Source organism: Coptis chinensis, chromosome 9 (genome assembly GCF_015680905.1).
Source record: "Coptis chinensis isolate HL-2020 chromosome 9, ASM1568090v1, whole genome shotgun sequence".
Lineage (NCBI taxonomy): Eukaryota > Viridiplantae > Streptophyta > Magnoliopsida > Ranunculales > Ranunculaceae > Coptis > Coptis chinensis.
The window spans coordinates 56,586,974-56,605,154 of NC_141464.1; the positions used below are offsets into that span (position 1 = coordinate 56,586,974).

An 18,181-nucleotide genomic window follows, 5' to 3' on the forward strand; every position below is an offset into this window, starting at 1 on the left:
ATCAGACAATATGTAAAAAGCCCTTTGTCGAAACACAAATCAAATTGGACAAACTTACCAGAAATTATGGCGACAGACGAATATTCTCAGAGCTGAAATTAATCAAACACAAGTTTTAATAAAACAGCTAGAAAAGAAATCATGTTTCACTTATTGAACACAAGTTTTAAATAAATAACTAAAGTTTTCATCTTTTAAAAGCCGGTGTTCAAACGAGTAGTAGTGGCAGTGGAGGAGGAGATGCGTGGTGGCAGAGAGATGAAGTGGTGGCTTTGTAGTGAAGGAAAGTGAATATTTTTTAAGGATTAAATATGCAAAAACTAGAAAACGAAGTGAGAATGAGGCTGAGATTCAAACAAATCAACTAAATATTCAAACATTGAAATTACCTATTCAGGTTGAGAAGGGCGTCGGTGCAATGAAATTCAAGGGCGTCGGTGCAATGAAATTCAAGAGGTAATAGTCTGACGTACTCAGCAGCTATTGTAGAAGGAAGGAAAAGCTGAAAACTCAGCAGTGTTAGAGTCGGTTTTATTATTTTAATTTTAGGGGTTTAATTTTTCATGAAATTTTAGAGCGTGGGAAGTGAAATCTTTGCCGCCTGTTGAATAGATATGCCGACGGTTAAGAAGTACAACCATATTTTGGTGTCCGTTGGAAACAAACAATGGTTAAAGGCAGTCGAACTAGCCGATAGCTAAAAACTGTCGGGCAACCGTCGGACAGAATAAAACAATTGTAATACCTCGGGACGGATGGCCAACTAATACCCGACGGATAAAAGGCGTTGGTAACTTCCTATGGTTACAAACCGTCGGGTAAACTTTCTGAAGTCTGTCGGATAAAGTCGTTTTTTTGGTAGTGATAACATGTAACATGCTGCTACAAATGTCTACTTTTAGAATATTATGTTTTTAATAACAAAGACTTAAGGGTTGCTTTAACTTCTGACCCGTAGTTGGTCACCCCTGATACATTTAATTAGACCATGGCCCAACCAAACCCCATGTCCCTTATTTATCCTCTTAAAAGAAGGTTTGAATTTTAAAATGATTAAAGCACAGACTAAATGCAAGAAATCTAAGATTGTAAATGTATGCTTCGCAGATGTAAAAAGGTAGTCAACATAATATATCTTCTTATACATGAAAAGACAACTAAAAAAATACAAGGATCATGGCATGTGTAACGCCCCAAAATCAAATAAAGATTTCGAGACGTTGATAAAACTATGTTCAATATAATAATTTAAAATTAACGATAAACCATCATATATATTTTTTTTCTACAAAAAAAAAATCCGGCATAGTTTCCTTTGTATTATCAACATTTCATATACCAAACCTGTCATAACCTGAAAATTAAAATAACCTAATATCCATATATCAACCCTTCCAAGTTATATATAACTTTACCTAGCTTGAAAACCAAAACATATCTATATACCACACGAACCAAATATATACAATCCCATCAAAACAAATTATGTAACGTCGGCTAACCGATTTCTTACCTATATCGGCATTTCACACTTGCACAACACTCCCTGCCATCATATATAAATTAAAATACTGATAATGTAAATAAAATTTGATTTTGTAGATGCTTAAATTCTAGACATCAGCAGGTATCACGTCTCTTAACATTCTTCATTAATATTCATACAAAATTATAGATCTTGTAATAAACTCTATACTAGTTCTGCACATGACACAATGTAATTTCTAGTCTAGGCAACAAACTGGTGATGACTTCTCTGCCAACAGGGATAACACTTTTGGTGAAAGCAACGGCCCATTATTGACTTCATTTATCTTGTATCAGATGATGCAACCATTTCGCCTGTGTCTGAGCCCAAGAGCTTGTCAAGGGCATGGATAAGGTATCGACGCACCTTTGGATCACTTTCTAATCATCGTCATCTATGGGGAAAGAACCTATGGTCTGCAGAACGATGCTACTAATTGGAACATGTCAAATCAAATGAGTGAAGATGTTCCTCCAATACAATATACAATCTAGGCCAGTTGAAGATCGGCAATGACATCCATAGTTCTGGTAATGTAAAAGTTTACACCTTACTACAGGTGCTATGTTGTTGACCTTTGCATGTACACTAAGGTGGTGTTTTTTTCCATGTGATTGCTTCAACATAGGGATGAATTACATTGAGCTGATAAGAATTTTCCTAGAAAACCACTTATCAAATAATTAAGACAACCCAACAAAAAATGATATATCCATTTGAAATCAAAGAAGGTTCCTTCCAATAATTTCACATATAAGTGACTCTTCACATGTGCTATTGTCAGACCAAGGTATGTATGATTTGAGACAATCACCCAAAAAAGTAAAATAATTCTTTGTAAATGCAAGTGTAGTTACAAAGATGTTAAGCAATTCAAGTCTTCACCAAACATCTGAACAGGCATTATAAGTTACAGCAAGTATTACACCATACACTACAAAAGTTGACGTTACTGGGATAGTCAAATTCATACCCAAAAAAAAATAAACTCCTGAACTTCAAGCTCATAGATTGATGGCCAATGGGCCTCTTTAAATGATTTTCACTATGATCAGCATCTTTAATCGGCAATAAGCCTCTTTACTAAGGTTCTAGTTTATAATGTTGGATTCGTAAGGCCTATTGTACACCATTTCATATATACGCTACAGTGGAAAATTCTTTCTATCAAGTAAACATACAAAATATAGGGACATCAAGACCAATTGAAGTTGTTCATTGTGTGATATATCATTTGTGCTTACTGGTTTCATTATACAAATAAGATTCAACCCCATTTAGCCATTCTATATATCACTATTCAAGTTGTCATATAGATCATAAAGACTAATTCATGATAAGAACATTTTAGCATCATCTTCTTTGTATATCTCTACTGGACATATGCTTAATAACGACATAACGAATTCAGCCAACAACTCTATCAACCTGTTTACTTGTTAAGGAATGATGGGAAAAAAAAGTTCTAAGTTGTTTGACTTACAGGAAGGTCAAGCACAAAGAGAAAGCAAGAGTTGTTTGAACCACTCAATTTGAACTCCAAGAGAGTAGTTAGTGTGGACATGAACTTCTTTATCCTCAAAGAATGCAATATCAAGTGTTGTAGCTCCAACCACAACAAAAAATCCCCATAGCTTATGTTGCATATATAAGAATTTTGACATCCAAGAAAATGAAACATCAGTAGAAGCAACAGATTCAAGCAACATATGACCAAGAGCTTACTTTAATCAAATTCCAAGAGTAATAAACATGTTAGACTTGTGAAAATGTAACCATGCTGGATCAAGTTATTGATAGCCATGTACATATTGAATGTTTATATGCCTGCAAAATCGATATAAACGGGTAATATATTGGAGGTTTCATAGTTCAGACTGGGCCAAGCATCCAAGAATTATGTATTCTTTCTATCATGTATTCAAAGAGAAGAAAAAAATTCTATGCTGAAAAATAAGCTACAGCACGCCAAACTAATGTATTACATGTAAGATCTTGCAAGGCCTTTTTGTGCTTAGTAAAAAATTGAGTCGTTGCCACATGTGATGATGTGAACATACAATATCTATATAGTATGGCACAACCAATTACTATAGTAGAAATTAAAATGTTTAAATTGAAATCCAACCACTATTAAAGAAGAGCTCTATGTAACAACATTCTTTGCCAAAGAAGATGAGGTTTCATGAAACTCGGAAATAAATTGTTATTGTTTCTCTGCTCCCATCAAAAATCAAATTTCTTTTGAATAAATTATCAAGGAAACATTAGGGTTAAGTGTATCCTAATTATACAAAAAAATGAATGATGTCAAGAAGGACTCAATGAAAAGAATAAAGGATTAAGTTTTAAGAAATAAAATTTAACATAGTAGTTCTACTAAAATATATAGCACCAAATGGGGGATAAATTATCAAGCAAGATACATAAACAAACAACCAATATGAGCAGTAGGTATTCAATGAAGACTTAGAAAGGAATGCATAAAAAAAGAAGTATATTCTATTATTTCATCAAAGACTACATGATATAAAGAGGCTACCGAACCTATCACCCTTTTGACATTATTGTATATGTTTACCGTTTGCTCTTTGTTCATCATATCCGCGAGCAATTTTGTGAAATGCTTATGTTTTCACTTTATTTTTTGAATCATCTCCTCTTAGGCATTATTAGATTGGGTGAGGATAGGCTGGATAACTACTTAATATTTGACCATAATAAAAGCTTTAAATCCATTAGTTTTCTGAATGAGTTGTGATACACAAATCCATGCTAGACCAAGCCATACCCTTCCAGTCCCACCCACATTGCAATTGGCAAACAAAAATCCTAGGATCTCATCAATGGGTGATGGCTTCATATATGCCCTTAACTCCTTCTGGTACTGGACTTGCCATAGTGCACATTGAACATGCAATCCACTTCCCAGCTCTACTATGTAATACTCTCGATTCGTTTTCTAAAGTAGTACCACACTACAACCTACATAATCTCTAGACGAGAGTATGAGTTTTCAAAAAAGTGTCGGAATATATGAGACAACTTTTCCTAAACCCAACAAATAATTTTCATAAATAAAAGAGTCAGGCCAGATTAGCAAAGAAGAAAAAAGGGCCAAGGAAATTACTAACCTCACTAACTGCATCAGCTTTACTAAGTTCTTGATCACCCTCTTTGTTCAAACCACCATACTAAAGTCATGCTCAGAAGCAATGTATCTATAGCCAAATGCATAACATAAAGACGTCATCAATCAAAACATTAAAAAAATCTAGAAACCACCATATTAAAATCAAATAAACAAAGAACATGAAGCAAAATCAATTCAGGACTAACTTGAAAAGGATATTGAGGGCCCTCCTGAGAAAACTTGTTCTTGGTCCTAATAGTCAAGAAGGGACTAACCATCCTACTTGATGCAAGACACCACTATGGAACATTGATGAAGACTTGCACACAAAAAAAATATAGTTAGACAATTATTTCTATAAAATCAAGTTCATATTTGATAAAAGAAGAATAAAAAGATTGTTAGACATCAACAATTAATACACCTGTTCTGCAAATTTGGTTTTGAAGTTCAAGAGGATCAAGAGCTCTTTTGATCACCAAGGAGTGCAATTTCCAATCTGCAGAACCCTTCTCGTGCTTAACTTTCATGACTCATGGTGACATGAGGTTGCTCCAGCTAACCCAACTACACCTTCATTCTCTTGGATCCCAACCTTGACACTGATCTTTTCCTTCCAATGATATCTAGCGATATTAATGAAAATCCCTTATTTTGAGTCCAAAGCAAGGATGGCCGTGATATTAATTCACATTTGGGGCTTTAAATCCCTCAAAGATGAGCTGAATGTACTTGTCGACGACCATTATAGCTAATTCTGAAAACTATTAACACATATTCGGGTGACCTTCCCGTGATTATGTCAGGCACCCTCTAGATTGCTATATCAAGCATGCTATTGTTGTTCAGATAATCTGCATCCTACATAAAATAGAGTAAAACGATCAACCCAAGCTACCATATTACTACCAAAACTAAGGGAAGAAGAGCATTATAGTATATATATATATATATATATATATATATAGGGAGCATTCAGCAAGTGTCCCTTGATCAGGCACATAAATTCATAGCTTACTATTCAAAAGAACCACAGCTTATCCAGCTATTTATGCAAGTTTCAAATATGACTATCTACCATACCAATATCTAAAGAAAAATTCACCAACACAGATTCCAAAGAACCTTAGAATTGCAGAATATCGAGAAGAGGTGAAAACCGATTAGTCCCTAAAGTTGATATCTTTGCAAGGAATGAAATAGAACCAAAAGAATATGAGATGCAGATAGCTATTGATAATTGTTGCACATATAAGTGTTAATAATCTGTGCCTCACTTGATTTTTTTTTTTTTTTTTTTTTTATGAAATCGCCTCACCTAATTGTCAATAAGTCATTAGATGATAAAAAAAAATATACAAATTAAAGTGTAGTTTTTGTGTGTGGCAAGTCCCAAGAAGTCAATTAGCAAGTTCTCCACAATTGTGATGAATAAGAGACTGCTCTTGCTCTAGAGGAATTCTATCCCCAACGACGTCTATATAAATAACTACATTTTCCATGTCAATGTTTATTGGTTTTTCCAAACTTGGTATTTAATATCGGGTGGGGAAGTCTACATCTAAAAAACAACACTACGGAGGACATTCTCTAATTTCAAAGGAAAAAAAGGAACTGCTAATCAAGTTGTGCCTTTGGGTTCCAATAAGTGTATCACATATTATTTGCCTAATGCTACAAATTTTATAATGCCTACTATATTTTATCAATTTCATCCGCTGAATCAAAAGCTCTAACACAACCTTGATATACAATAAATTCTTGAAGAAAGAAAATTTTACCATAAGGATATCATACAAAGTATCGGTATCAACAGTAATGAAGTCATCGTCCCTTGCCCCAATTCCATGAAATTAAAACAATGGGCAGTCCTAACCTTACGGTCAATTAAAGCTCATTCTACCAGTAAAAAAATAATTAAGCCCCTACTAAATATTCTAGCTAATACTCTATTCACACAACATTATGCTTATATAGTTTTATGTGATATCTCAAGTCCACACAATAAGTAAATGAGCCAACAAAATAACAATTTGATGAAATGGTATAATTTTTTTACCATAGAATGTTTAAACCTGATCGCTACAATGGGTTATTATAGAAACCACATTAGAAAGATGAAGATTCCGAACAGTTCAAATCCTAAGACAGAAGCTTAAAAATGTGTGGCAAAGAATCATTCCTCAAATAGGTGGCTTACTCTCGATCATAAACATCATTGGGTAATTGATTCAAGATTCTCACAATAATACATGATTTTAAAATTATTGAGTGAATCATGGAGCATCTTGACATTAGGCATGCTCTTGCACCTCAAGCAACTCTTTTCCATTCAAATTTGAAAATAGCCAATTAGAATTAGTAAGATGCACAACTAACCAAGTTACACTATGTACTACCAATCAAAACAATCAACTCATAAAAAAAGGCGAGCTATTTAAATTAATCATGCACCTTAGAGTTCGAAGTAAAGGAGATTGAAGTCATACAGAGTTCAAAGATAACTTACAGGTAAAGGAGATTGAAGTTCAATGAGGCTTCTTTGGAGAACACCAATACTAACTGATAGAAGCACTGATTCTCCATCTTAACTGTGAATCTATTTCCTAAACATTGAACTTCCTTAACAACCTACATATAGTAATACCACCCATTTTATATTTAAGCACAAATAATAGGTAAAAAACTTAGGAAATAATTACATGTAAAGGAGATTGAAATTCAATGAGGTTCAGGGGTGGATCCAGGATTTTGAATCAAGGGGGGGCTGCTAGTAGAAATGTTAACTAATAATTTTTTTGGTGGTGAAATGTTGTATTATTCAAACTACCCATTTTTTTTTGTGGCATTCCTAACTAATAGTTTCATCGCATTGCCTGTTGCAAGTTTACACTCAAGCTGCACCACTCAAGCTGCACCATTCAACCAAACTACATTTGAAATTTTCTTTAAGGCATATCATTGACCCACACCAAGCAGTGAAGACCAAAAACATTCATAAGCAAGACAACTCAATTGAGATTTAACATTTGAAAAAATCATTACATTTATTCATTTGTTATGGAATCACTATAGCCATTAACAGTAATAAATAATGGACTGAAATTTTTCAACTTTCAATTTTACCTTGGTGCCAAGTATCACCTTGCAGGCTTAAGGTGGGAGAAGAGGAAATATAAAAGCAAAGAATAAGTAACCTATTTTTTGCTTTAGAAGGTCCTAATAGGATTAACCGATAAAGATGATCCAAAATTGGAAGGTGTAGCCTTCACTTGATGACAATAAATTTTGGCTTAGCTTGATGTTTTATAAATGTTCAGAAAATCAATATATTAAGTGGTGTATGTTCACGAATAGAAATAAGACAAATCAACAATAGAATTGTTGTTACATAGTAGAATACATTGACCAATCCAATTAATATTATCAAAATTAAGTTTTTTTTTATGCAGCTTGAAACAAAAAAGAAAATAAATCCTCATTCAAAAACAATTCCAAATAATGTAAAATATTCAAAAACAAAATGAAAGGATATATTTGAATGAGTTTAAGACTACTGTCTTTGATGATAACAATGACGGAAGTTGAAGAAGTATCTAGACCATTCTCGATGAATTCTTTGAATCACTTGTAAAGAATGCAATGATTTTTAGACATCAATAAATTTTATGCAATGATTTATGACTTGTAAATTCTAGACACTTTTTTAATTTCAGTTTAGCACATATCATCTATTATCTCCAACTACTATACCACACAATACCAACAGGCATCATACTTGTTAAAGTTTGTTGTAGTGTATGTCCATACTAAATTAGTTAGTGTCTCTCATTTTTTACAAAATTCTCACACTGATTTGCATTCACCTCTTGTATGTCCCCTAGTGATGTGCCGAAGCATTTACTTTGCACTATGTTAAGGTTACTTGGCACATCCCACACCCAAAAGGCCAAACTTTATGGTATACGTGTTTCAATTCTCCATTTGGATGTTTAGGTAAAGTCATAAGAAAAAAATATTAAATAAATAATTACCAGCAAGATGATGACGCTGAGCACGAACTGCATGGTCGTCAATATCAGAGAGAGGGAATCCCTGAAAGAAAAAAGAAAAATTAGTAATTAATTAATTAATTGAGGAGAAGTGGGATTGGTTAATAAATAAATAATTAATGAACCTTGAAATCAAGAAGATTGTCAGTAATGCCAGGACCGCCGGGTTGGGTGAGAGTAGGTATGATGGCATTTATCTCCGTCTATATAGCTTCCCTCTTTTCTATCAAACACATCGTTTCCGCTTTCAGATTAGGCACCACCATTTTTTTTTTTTTTTTTTGCTTTTGGAAAAAGAGAATTGAAAAGGAGTATCAACGAAACCATTTTTCTTTTGGTTGGGGCAAAAGTCAGAGTTTCTGTTTTGTTGTTGAGAGAGGTGAGAGAATGAATTGAGAAGCTAGTTTTTTTTTTTTTTTTTTTTTTTTTTTTTTTTTTTATGCGAGGGCGTAGAATTGTAAAAAGAGGGTGTAGAATTCCTATTTTTTCATGCCGAACTTTTCTTAAATCTGAGGTGTCCACTTTAGAGGAAAAAGGAGCTGACGTGGTTTCCTGGGAGCATTCTCAATTACTCAGTATTAATGGTCTTTGATTTGATTGGACCTGGCTTGAGACTCCTAGTTCAATAATTGGGCCTAGCCTGTGCAATATATGGGTTTTGGCCCGGCTTAGAAGCAACAAAACTAGCATGAGATAGATAGCAAATGCCAAATTAGCAAGTAATTCAAGGGTGCAACCGAACCGATGTCATTAATTCAAAACATGTGCACCACTCCGATGTATAACATGTATAAATTGTTAGTTTCTTTTGATTATGCCACTTATTTGGGCTTATCTGTGTTTGGAAGCAAGGACGAAAATATCGAATTCGGACAATATATTGTGTACCAAAAAATGAGATATATCGAAAATATCGGAGATATATATATTTTTTTTTTGTTGACTAGTCAATTTTGTTTTGTATGTCGATATATCGTACAATATCAAAAATATCAAAAAATAGTGTCAATTATATCATAAATATCGTCAATATATTAATAAAAATAAGTCAAAATCAACAAAATTAACAATTTATATCGGATATATCAGTTGATATATATATATTGGAAATTGCGCTATATATCGGCAAAAACAAAATTCAATATTCGTGAAAATATATCAAATATTTCCATCTCGTGTACCCAAAAAACAAGATATATGGCAATATTTTGGGCCTTGCTTGGACGGGGCTGAAAACATGTACAAACATCCTTTCTGTAATTAATTTGTGGAGAAGACGTTTGACAAATATGGACGTGTAGTCATTTTCAATTTCACTGGACTTTAAATAAAGAGGGGTATTAAATAAATTATCTCAACTTCGGGTAGCAATAACAAACCCAAGCTAGGGAACTTGGCCTAATGGGCGACAAGTGATGGTCTGCAAGTGATAATCTATGTATCTTTCATTGCACCTCAGATTCCACCTGTTTCACTAGGTCTAATGCATACAAACTTCTATTTCTACCTCCATGACTCTATCTCACTAGCTCCAGTGTATACTTTTATTCCAATGCCAATCAACAAAAGACATGACGTCCTGAAGTACTTTCTATCTGAACCTAACAAGAACAATGCAAAACATTACACTACCCGAAAAATAAAGTAAAGAAGAGAAACGGGTGAAAATAAAAGGATTGCCTATGTACATTATAAATATAGATAATCAGGAGACTTCCATACTTCCACGGATTGGTCTATTCTTTATTCTGCACACTACATGGAAAGAACAATATCATCACACCATCCCCATAAAAAATGAAAACCAATTTGAAGAACCATCAAATATCTGCAGTCAAACTGACTCAAGACCAAACAAGCTCCCCTGAATCTACTGACTGGTTCTCTAACTTGTGAGCTGTTCTTGTTTGCCGATTGTCCCTTGAGTTTTGGAAGGAGACGAGTCTACTGCTTTACTTTGGCAGGATGGTTTTTCCACAATGTATGGTGCGCCTTTAACCTTTGCAGCTGCCTTCCCATTAGGCAAAGCGGGTTTAACTGAGAATGAGAGTTTAATTGCTGGCGGACTCTTGAGTTTACCAACCTTTCCCACTTGCTTACTCTGAACTTTCTTAGGGCTAATAGATTGAGCTGGAAGCCTGCTTTCCCAAGGGCGGACAGCGATCCAACGTTCCATCCAGCTCCAACCCCAATTAGCTTTGCCAAGCTCATAGCCTGCCCTCCCTTGGTTAGGACTAGAGTTGGCTCTCCACTGTCAAACATAAGACAGAAAGTGTGATCTTCCATTCATTTAGCCCCATTAAGGTTGGAAGGGTGACACTATCATTACTCAAAATACCTGGTGAGAAAAAGCATACGCCATGGTTCTTTCACGCTTCACTGCTGCTTCCTCCCTCTGTTGTAGCTTTGCAAGAATTTCCTCCATTGTTTCAGAGCCTCCAGACCATTCCACCTGTCAGGATGTAAGTGTTAATTGAGTACATAAATAATACTAGGCGATAGTATGTCAGATCGTTATAACTAACAAAAATTGCTTAATTCACATGAACTGACTAGCATAAGAATCCGTTAAGTACTAAGTTAGACCACTGCATGGATTTTAAACTTGAACCGTTTTTGCAAGAGTGACAAGTATACTGAACACCAGTGTTAGCTGAATAATAAGTAAGCGCAATCAGTGGCGGAGCCAGGAAATTGGGTGAGGGCGAGCCACAACTAGTCAATATAAAAAAACTAAAATAAAATAACACCCAATTTGTCGAATTTTTGTTTTCCTTGCATATTTTTTAAAAGTATAAAAAAAAAAAACACAATTCAAATCCCAACACAAAAGACATGTAAATTTTGGAATTACAAAAGACTGATTGCTTAATAGATTGATTTAGGAGAAAAAATTAAATACACGGATATTTAGCTTTGGAAAATTAAGAAGAAAGTGCCTAGAAATATATGCTTCTTACAAATATATATGCTTATGGAAACCATTTTAAAATTCCACAAAAAAAAAAAAAAAAAAAAAAAAATCTTTGGAATTGTAAGGAAAATAGTCCAAAAGGCATTAGGAAAAAAAATAAGCACTTAGGCGCAATAAAGAATATTGTACAATGTTTAGACATTTTTTTTTTGGCCAAAGGGTAATAATATTAATAGCAAAAAATTATGTTACAGGCTTACAAAGCGTTTACAAATTCTAGATTGGGAATATAATTCCCATATTTATGCTTTCTCAAAAATCTATAGTAGGTAAGCAAAATTTGGATTTTCAAGCTAGCTTGTTACGCCAACATGGTTTATGATCCCTGGTTTATGATCCCACCATTGTTTTAAACTGTACATGTTTAGACACTAGTACATTTTTTTTGTCGTCACTTTAGCATTTATTTTAATTGTTTTCATTTTCATTCAATCCCGAAATTCCAATCAATGCCTTAAGTAGATTCAAAAGTAATAAATTCACTACAATTGACAATCAAAAATTTTTATGCAACAAATTAAAATTGTAATGGACTCGAGTAACCGATAGATCGAATTCATTACATACAAAATTGAATTATAATTAATAAAATTCATTAACAAAAAACTAAAAAAATAAGAGATTGGGGAATTAAGGTTTAGAAAACATACCAATAAACATACATATGAATTATTGGGACTGAGACTTGAGAGTGTTATTACTCTTTTTTTCTCTTTCATCTTTTTTGTTTTTCCAAACAAGGAAAAACACCTGGCAAAAGTGTTGTTTCTCAAAATACATAAAATTAGAGATCGAGAGTTTTCTCACGTTAGTTAGGAGAAAGGAGTTTTTATTTTGGGGTCAGTTACGGTGAGGGTTTAGTAACAAAACCGTTTTCATATATATGGTAGTTACTTTTTTTGAGTATTATCGAAAAAAAATAAATTTTTTTTTTTAAGAAGTTGAGGGTGAGCCAGGGTGTACCCTGGGCCCCCCCTGGCTCCACTGAGCGCAATAAACTGCCCTGCTGCAGATGGACAAGATGCAGATATTCTGAAGCACCATGTCTGCATATGCTGCGATTTGCACACAGCACACTATGTAATTCCTAAATGCTTAATGTATCTCAGAGTGAATAACTTCAGCAATTGGTATATATTTTTATTTTGGGCAGGAACCATACAATGGCATTTTAAAAGTAAATGGCAGTTGCATACATTCAGATAGAGAACTGATAGTAAGAACATGAAACCTGTCAATTGACACTTCTCAATTCTCATAAAATAAAGATGTATGTAGAGAAATAATTAATGACACAAGAGTCCACAAGAAGCATTTTAGGAAAATGTAGCAAATGAAAGATACAGAAGGTGTTACAATATGTTCAATAAAATTCGCTTGAACAAAAAAATCATATTTAAGAAAAAGAAGAAAGAGGATTATTGGTTTTAATATTGGGTTAACGAAAATTAACCCCCCCCTAGATGAGCCAATTAGGATTCCCCCCCTACTAGATGGGAAATTAGGGTCTCTCCCCAAATACACACAAAAAAAGCACGGTCAACCCAATTTGACTTTTTTTTTGTGTGTACTTAGGGGTTAATACTAGTTAACCCTTTAATATTTCCAAAATGAGATATTTACTGTCGTAATCTTTGTTCTATGTCTGCATTTTGTTACTAATAAGAAGCACAGCCTAAATGAAAATGAAGTTGATTCAACTCTTTCAAGGGAAATCATAAATTAGAGGAGATCGATGAAGTTTCAGTTCACTAGTTCGAGTGAATAGAGATTCTAAGAACTAACCAACGAAAATGAAGAAAAGTCATTACCTCTAGCTCGTGAAGCTTTGCTTCAAGTTTCAATTGGTTCTCTAGTTTCTTCTGCCTAATCCGTCCCTCGGCTACCATAAATTGTCGACGAGCTCTGATCTGGCCCTGTATTTTGCTCCATGAATGGATATAACTTAGAGCTGTTGATGCTTGTTTTGTAACAGTCTGTGCTTCAGTTAGAACCTTGAATTTGGCCACTCCTTTCAATCGGCGTAAATATTTTCTTGCCTGTACCATGTGAAATATAAATGAACCAGCAGCTTCAGTAAAGAGACTTGAATAATTAATATGATGTAATGCAAGGAATGAAGATTGACAAAAACATCGTGACTTACCTTGTATCCCCGAAATGCATTTTGAATTCGAATAGCTGCAATGTCCTCAATTGGCCTTCCATTAAGTCCGGGATGAGAAGTACCATTACTTAACTCTTTAAGAGAAACTCCCTTGAATCCATTGGATTTTTCGGTAGCTGAAGATACCTAACATAATTATATATGATAACAGATGAGAAAAGCAAAGCAACAATAGTAATGATGCTAGAATCTTGAGATATGATGGAAATGTTAAACTCAAAAGTCAGAACTCTCCAAACACTAAACATTAAATGAATGATCTGAGATATAAATCATATCAAAATCTAACAAATTTGGGTCACGTTGAAGGATGAACAAAACTTTCAGATCACTACGTTAAAGGGTTAAATACCAGAAAGCCAGTCCATAATGTTGAAGAGTTGAATACCTTGTAGATGATGATTAAGCAAGATCTTCAGAACTCCAGGAAATCTCTATAGATGTAATGGTATTCATCCATGACTCTTGAGTTGTTTTTCAGCCGGTTATGTACATATGGACGGCAAAAACAAATCTCCTCAAGTGCATTATAGATGAAATCGTAGAAATGTGTTTACTTTTATTACATTGCAAGTGTGTTATGTGTCCCCTCTGTTCAGTGATAAATAAATATCTTCTAAAGGTATCACGATTCATATGGTCAAGGTAATTATAGATAAGGCTTTGTTCAGGTAGATGTTGAATCACAATGAATGGAAAGTTTTGTTGCAAGCAAGTTAATCAAAGCAAGCATACACCTATGCCCCTAGCACAATCTTCCCAAGGCCAATTAAATACTTACCTACCCAGTTTTTCAAAGAATATTCTATCCGCGAAAGGTGTTACATGATCGTCATCCAAAGTATCTAGACAGTAGTTTATGCTAAGGAAATATGACAGAACATATGTGCACATCCAAATGTAGAGTTTAAAACTAGTACATTAAAGCATCAGAAGGACTATATACCTTAGCTTGTGTCAGTCTATCTTTCTTAGCTTTCTTCAAGCTAATTATTGTCTTGAACCAGTCCCCTGAACCCATGCCTTTAAATCCAGGCTTTGGCTGGATTTATTGAATGTAACATGCACCTGGCATATAGATCTCACATTGGTAACAATATTCCTTAGCCATGAGGAATTTAGAATGAAAATATAAAACAGAAATAAGAAAAACTTCCCACATACAACCAGGAAGGCAATACAAGCCAATGTCAACAATGTCAGTCAAAAGAAATGAGTTAATGCCATAACGGATATGCTGCGACAGGATAATCACAGAAGATTTAACAGAAGAGGATTCCTAACTAATAAGACGAAATGGCTTCCTAAAGTGGAATTTTGTTAAAGGAAGGTGGTGTAATAAATTTATAAATCAACCTTATATGTCGGAAGCCATCTCTAGTTCTTCTTCCTTTCCTTCAAGGATTCCTTCGACTAAAAGAAGTAAATAAATAAAATTTAAAATTAACATGATAAGTGCACAATTCAGTTCTGGGTACAAAGAATTTTTTAAACCTTTCCTGTTATGAGCTAGTTAAAACTTAAAACCCAGCAGCTATAGGCATCCTAACTACTGGAATGGGAAAAATGGACCTGTTTTTCCATTCCAACAAAACAAAGATATAATATTCTTCTCTAAGCAATAAAGATAGCACATAACAAGTTCCCTAGACTAAGATTCACCATTTACTTTCTTACACAAACTCAAAAAGCAAAGATTTAAAAAATAAATCACACTGAAAGCTTGAGGAAGCTCATTTGAGAAATGACCTTAAATATCATCCAAGTTAGCCTGTTATTAAGTGCTTAGGTGAGCATAAAGTTAATTCTATTACTACTAGAGACATGAATGCTGCAACTGCCTCTGCATTCAAAACTCCAGAGAAAATCACTTAATGCTGCCACTGTGATGTCCATTAAAATCTGTTTTCCATGTTTCCAGCAGTAATAAAAATCTTCACCAAGTGGCACTGAATCACCTAACATCCATTCCTCTTCTGTCTCTCCCTTTTGCTTTTACAACCAACTTCCACCACTGTGCTACAAAGATCAGTAACCCTGCCTCAATCAGAACCTGTCCTGTATGCAGGCTGTAATTACCAAAACAGTGAAGAGTCATGTCTTGACTTTTGACTTTTCTATGGACAGCTCTCTCCTAACTTCACTTCTAAGTTCTAACCAAGTACCATGTGCCTCCGTATTTGATCTAGCATAGCTGACCGAATACTTGAGAATTATCTAAACACAAGCAACCAAACCATAATGTGTGGTTGTCCATGAATCCTGTAGTCTAAACCATGTCCTCCATCTGCACAGCTACATTTACCCGATTCACTCCTAAAAGACTTATTTAGCACCAGACTACTAGTAACAATACTAATTCCATTCTTGTGTATATTGGAAAACCAGTAGCAAAGGCTTGAGACATATGTAATATATCGAGTGAGCCTCATCGAATTCAGTTCTTAAACCAAGTATAAGATTACAGAACTATAAAATTCTAAATCTTTATGTATGAAACTAGATATGTGTGCTCCATACTCATTCTAAACATCACAAACAATACCCACCCCAAAAAATCACTGTCATTATCATATCCTTATCATTTCTCTACTTATTTCAACAAACTAACAACATGGGCACACTTAAAACATACAAAAAACCAAAACAAAAGAACACCATATAACAGTAACTTGGTTTAAGCATGAAACATACATACCAGAGAAGTAGCAGAGCTGAAAGCCTGAAACACCAAGAGGTGTTTTTGCAAACAAGGGGTAGTTTAGAATGTTGAGAAGAAAAGTAGAAGTGAGTAGTAGTAGTAGTGAAACTGAAGAAAAGGTATAAAGTGAAAGGTTGGTGGAATGGGTGTTGATTTTGCCTTGGCCCCATTACCAGCTTTTTTTTTTTTTATTGATATATATACAAAATATAATAAATTCTCATGTGGGGTTTGACACTATATAATAATCTGGAAAAACTATCAAAGTCCTCAACGCTCACAACCGACACTTCAACTGCTAATAAACAAACACATATAATGAGTTGCACCCATGACCCATACATATAAATTTGTAAAAAAATATTTTGACAATGTTTTTCTTAAATTCTAGATGGTTCTTGAGAAGTTGCATATAGTACATAAGCCGTTATATATCCAGGTCAACTAGAGGTCGATATTTTTATCAAATGTTTATGTGGTATTTTTTCGATCTCACATATATGTATGAGTGTATGACCACTATAAATGTATTGTCGGCTTGTGTGAATATAGTGATGCAACTAATTTTATGTGGTTGCATATTGGCATATATCTGATTTGAGGATCCAGAGCACCTATAAGCACAACATAGACAGGAGAACAAACGGTGTCAAATTTAATAGAGATAGGGCTCCTTATTAATTTCGTTTTTTTCTTGAAATTGAATTTGAAAGAGATTCTTTGGAGAACAAAACAATAATTGAATAATCTGATGGCAAATGATTTGGTTGTTTGGGCTTTTGTCGGGATGGTATATATTTTTGCTGGATTGCCCTTGTTATATTGGATCCAATTTTTATAGAAGTGGAAAGTCTGGTGATTTGGTCCCAGGTCTTGGTCCCTCTGGGTGATCATGGTCACGACTCTTTTTTCGTAGCAATCGATTTTGACGTAAACACGATTAATTAATTAACAATTCTAATTAAGCTTTAGATACAATGAATCATTAGGTGAAGGAAAAAAACAAGTGTTACAAACTGTTCTTCTTTGGTTACACAATCATTCAAGCTTAGTATAGTTCAACAGTTGGTCCCGGCGGGGCTCGAACCCGCGACCTTCGAGCTCATAAGACCAACGCTCTAACCAACTGAGCTACGGGACCAAATGTTAGTTCGAGATCCAAGTTTACTAAATTGTATGCACTAGCTTAATGACATAACTTTGTAACCTTTTGGAATTCAAATAGTTGCAAATCTTTACATTATATGATAGCGGGTTATCACGAATCTCATTTTTCAATCGAATAGGCTATTTCTAATCTCCCATGTTTTACAATTTAGAAACACCTCCCCCAATTATTCTAATTAGCTCCCTCCGTTTTAAATAATTTACAAAAAACTCGCTTACCTCACTGAAAATTAGAATTAGTTTTCATATTATTTAAAATAATTTAGAAAACCTCATTCACGTCAATGAAATTATAATCAACCCCTCCTAATATTTTTATATTGTTTTTTAAAGATGTTAGAGCGACAAGTTTAAAGATTTGAAAAAAAAACTTATGTGTAGCACGGTTCGCATACTTGTTAGATCAAAATGGCACAACCATGATCTTCTCCTTGTAATCGACGTAGTTTTTTTGTTTTT

At 34.2% G+C, this 18,181-nt stretch overlaps 1 protein-coding gene, 1 long non-coding RNA gene and 1 other non-coding gene across 8 annotated transcripts; all 3 read right to left on the reverse strand.

Annotated features, from left to right (window-relative positions):
• Nucleotides 1-1,469: 1,469 nt before the first annotated feature.
• On the reverse strand, nt 1,470-7,571 carry LOC147476863 (uncharacterized). 3 transcript variants are annotated; one of them, XR_015207895.1, is made up of 5 exons: nt 7,171-7,571; nt 5,086-5,522; nt 4,868-4,980; nt 4,663-4,749; nt 1,470-3,162 (listed from the first exon to the last, which is right to left on the reverse strand). It is a non-coding gene; the product is annotated as an uncharacterized LOC147476863 (long non-coding RNA). The 3 variants fall into 3 exon arrangements; XR_015207896.1 differs by lacking the exon at nt 7,171-7,571 and having other exon boundaries at nt 1,470-2,188; nt 3,012-3,162; nt 5,086-5,604; XR_015207894.1 differs by lacking the exon at nt 7,171-7,571 and having other exon boundaries at nt 5,086-5,604.
• A 2,804-nt stretch (nt 7,572-10,375) lies between these two features.
• LOC147476864 (protein IQ-DOMAIN 10-like) lies at nt 10,376-16,789 on the reverse strand. Of its 4 annotated transcripts, XM_086583874.1 has the most exons (7): nt 16,553-16,710; nt 15,211-15,267; nt 14,801-14,922; nt 13,834-13,980; nt 13,499-13,726; nt 11,052-11,165; nt 10,376-10,964 (listed from the first exon to the last, which is right to left on the reverse strand). In XM_086583874.1, exons 3-7 carry the CDS (start codon nt 14,873-14,875, stop codon nt 10,599-10,601), a joined length of 930 nt encoding a protein of 309 aa, XP_086440000.1. In that variant the 5' UTR covers nt 14,876-14,922; nt 15,211-15,267; nt 16,553-16,710; the 3' UTR covers nt 10,376-10,598. The 4 variants fall into 4 exon arrangements, with proteins under 4 accessions (XP_086440000.1, XP_086439998.1, XP_086439999.1 ...); XM_086583872.1 differs by lacking the exon at nt 15,211-15,267 and having other exon boundaries at nt 16,553-16,789; XM_086583873.1 differs by lacking the exon at nt 15,211-15,267 and having other exon boundaries at nt 14,801-14,935; nt 16,553-16,711.
• Nucleotides 16,790-17,621: 832 nt separating this feature from the next.
• On the reverse strand, nt 17,622-17,696 carry TRNAI-UAU (transfer RNA isoleucine (anticodon UAU)). Its single transcript has one exon. It is a non-coding gene; the product is annotated as a tRNA-Ile (tRNA).
• Nucleotides 17,697-18,181: the final 485 nt, after the last annotated feature.

Coding starts and splice junctions, on each gene's coding strand:
- LOC147476864 (XM_086583872.1), bottom strand. CDS start 14,875: ATGGGTTCAGGGGACTGGTTCAAGACAATAATTAGCTTGAAGAAAGCT. Junction 13,727..13,833: donor ATGCATTTCGGGGATACAAG/GTAAGTCACGAT, acceptor CACATGGTACAG/GCAAGAAAATATTTACGCCG. Junction 11,166..13,498: donor CAAAGCTTCACGAGCTAGAG/GTAATGACTTTT, acceptor ACATCCTGACAG/GTGGAATGGTCTGGAGGCTC.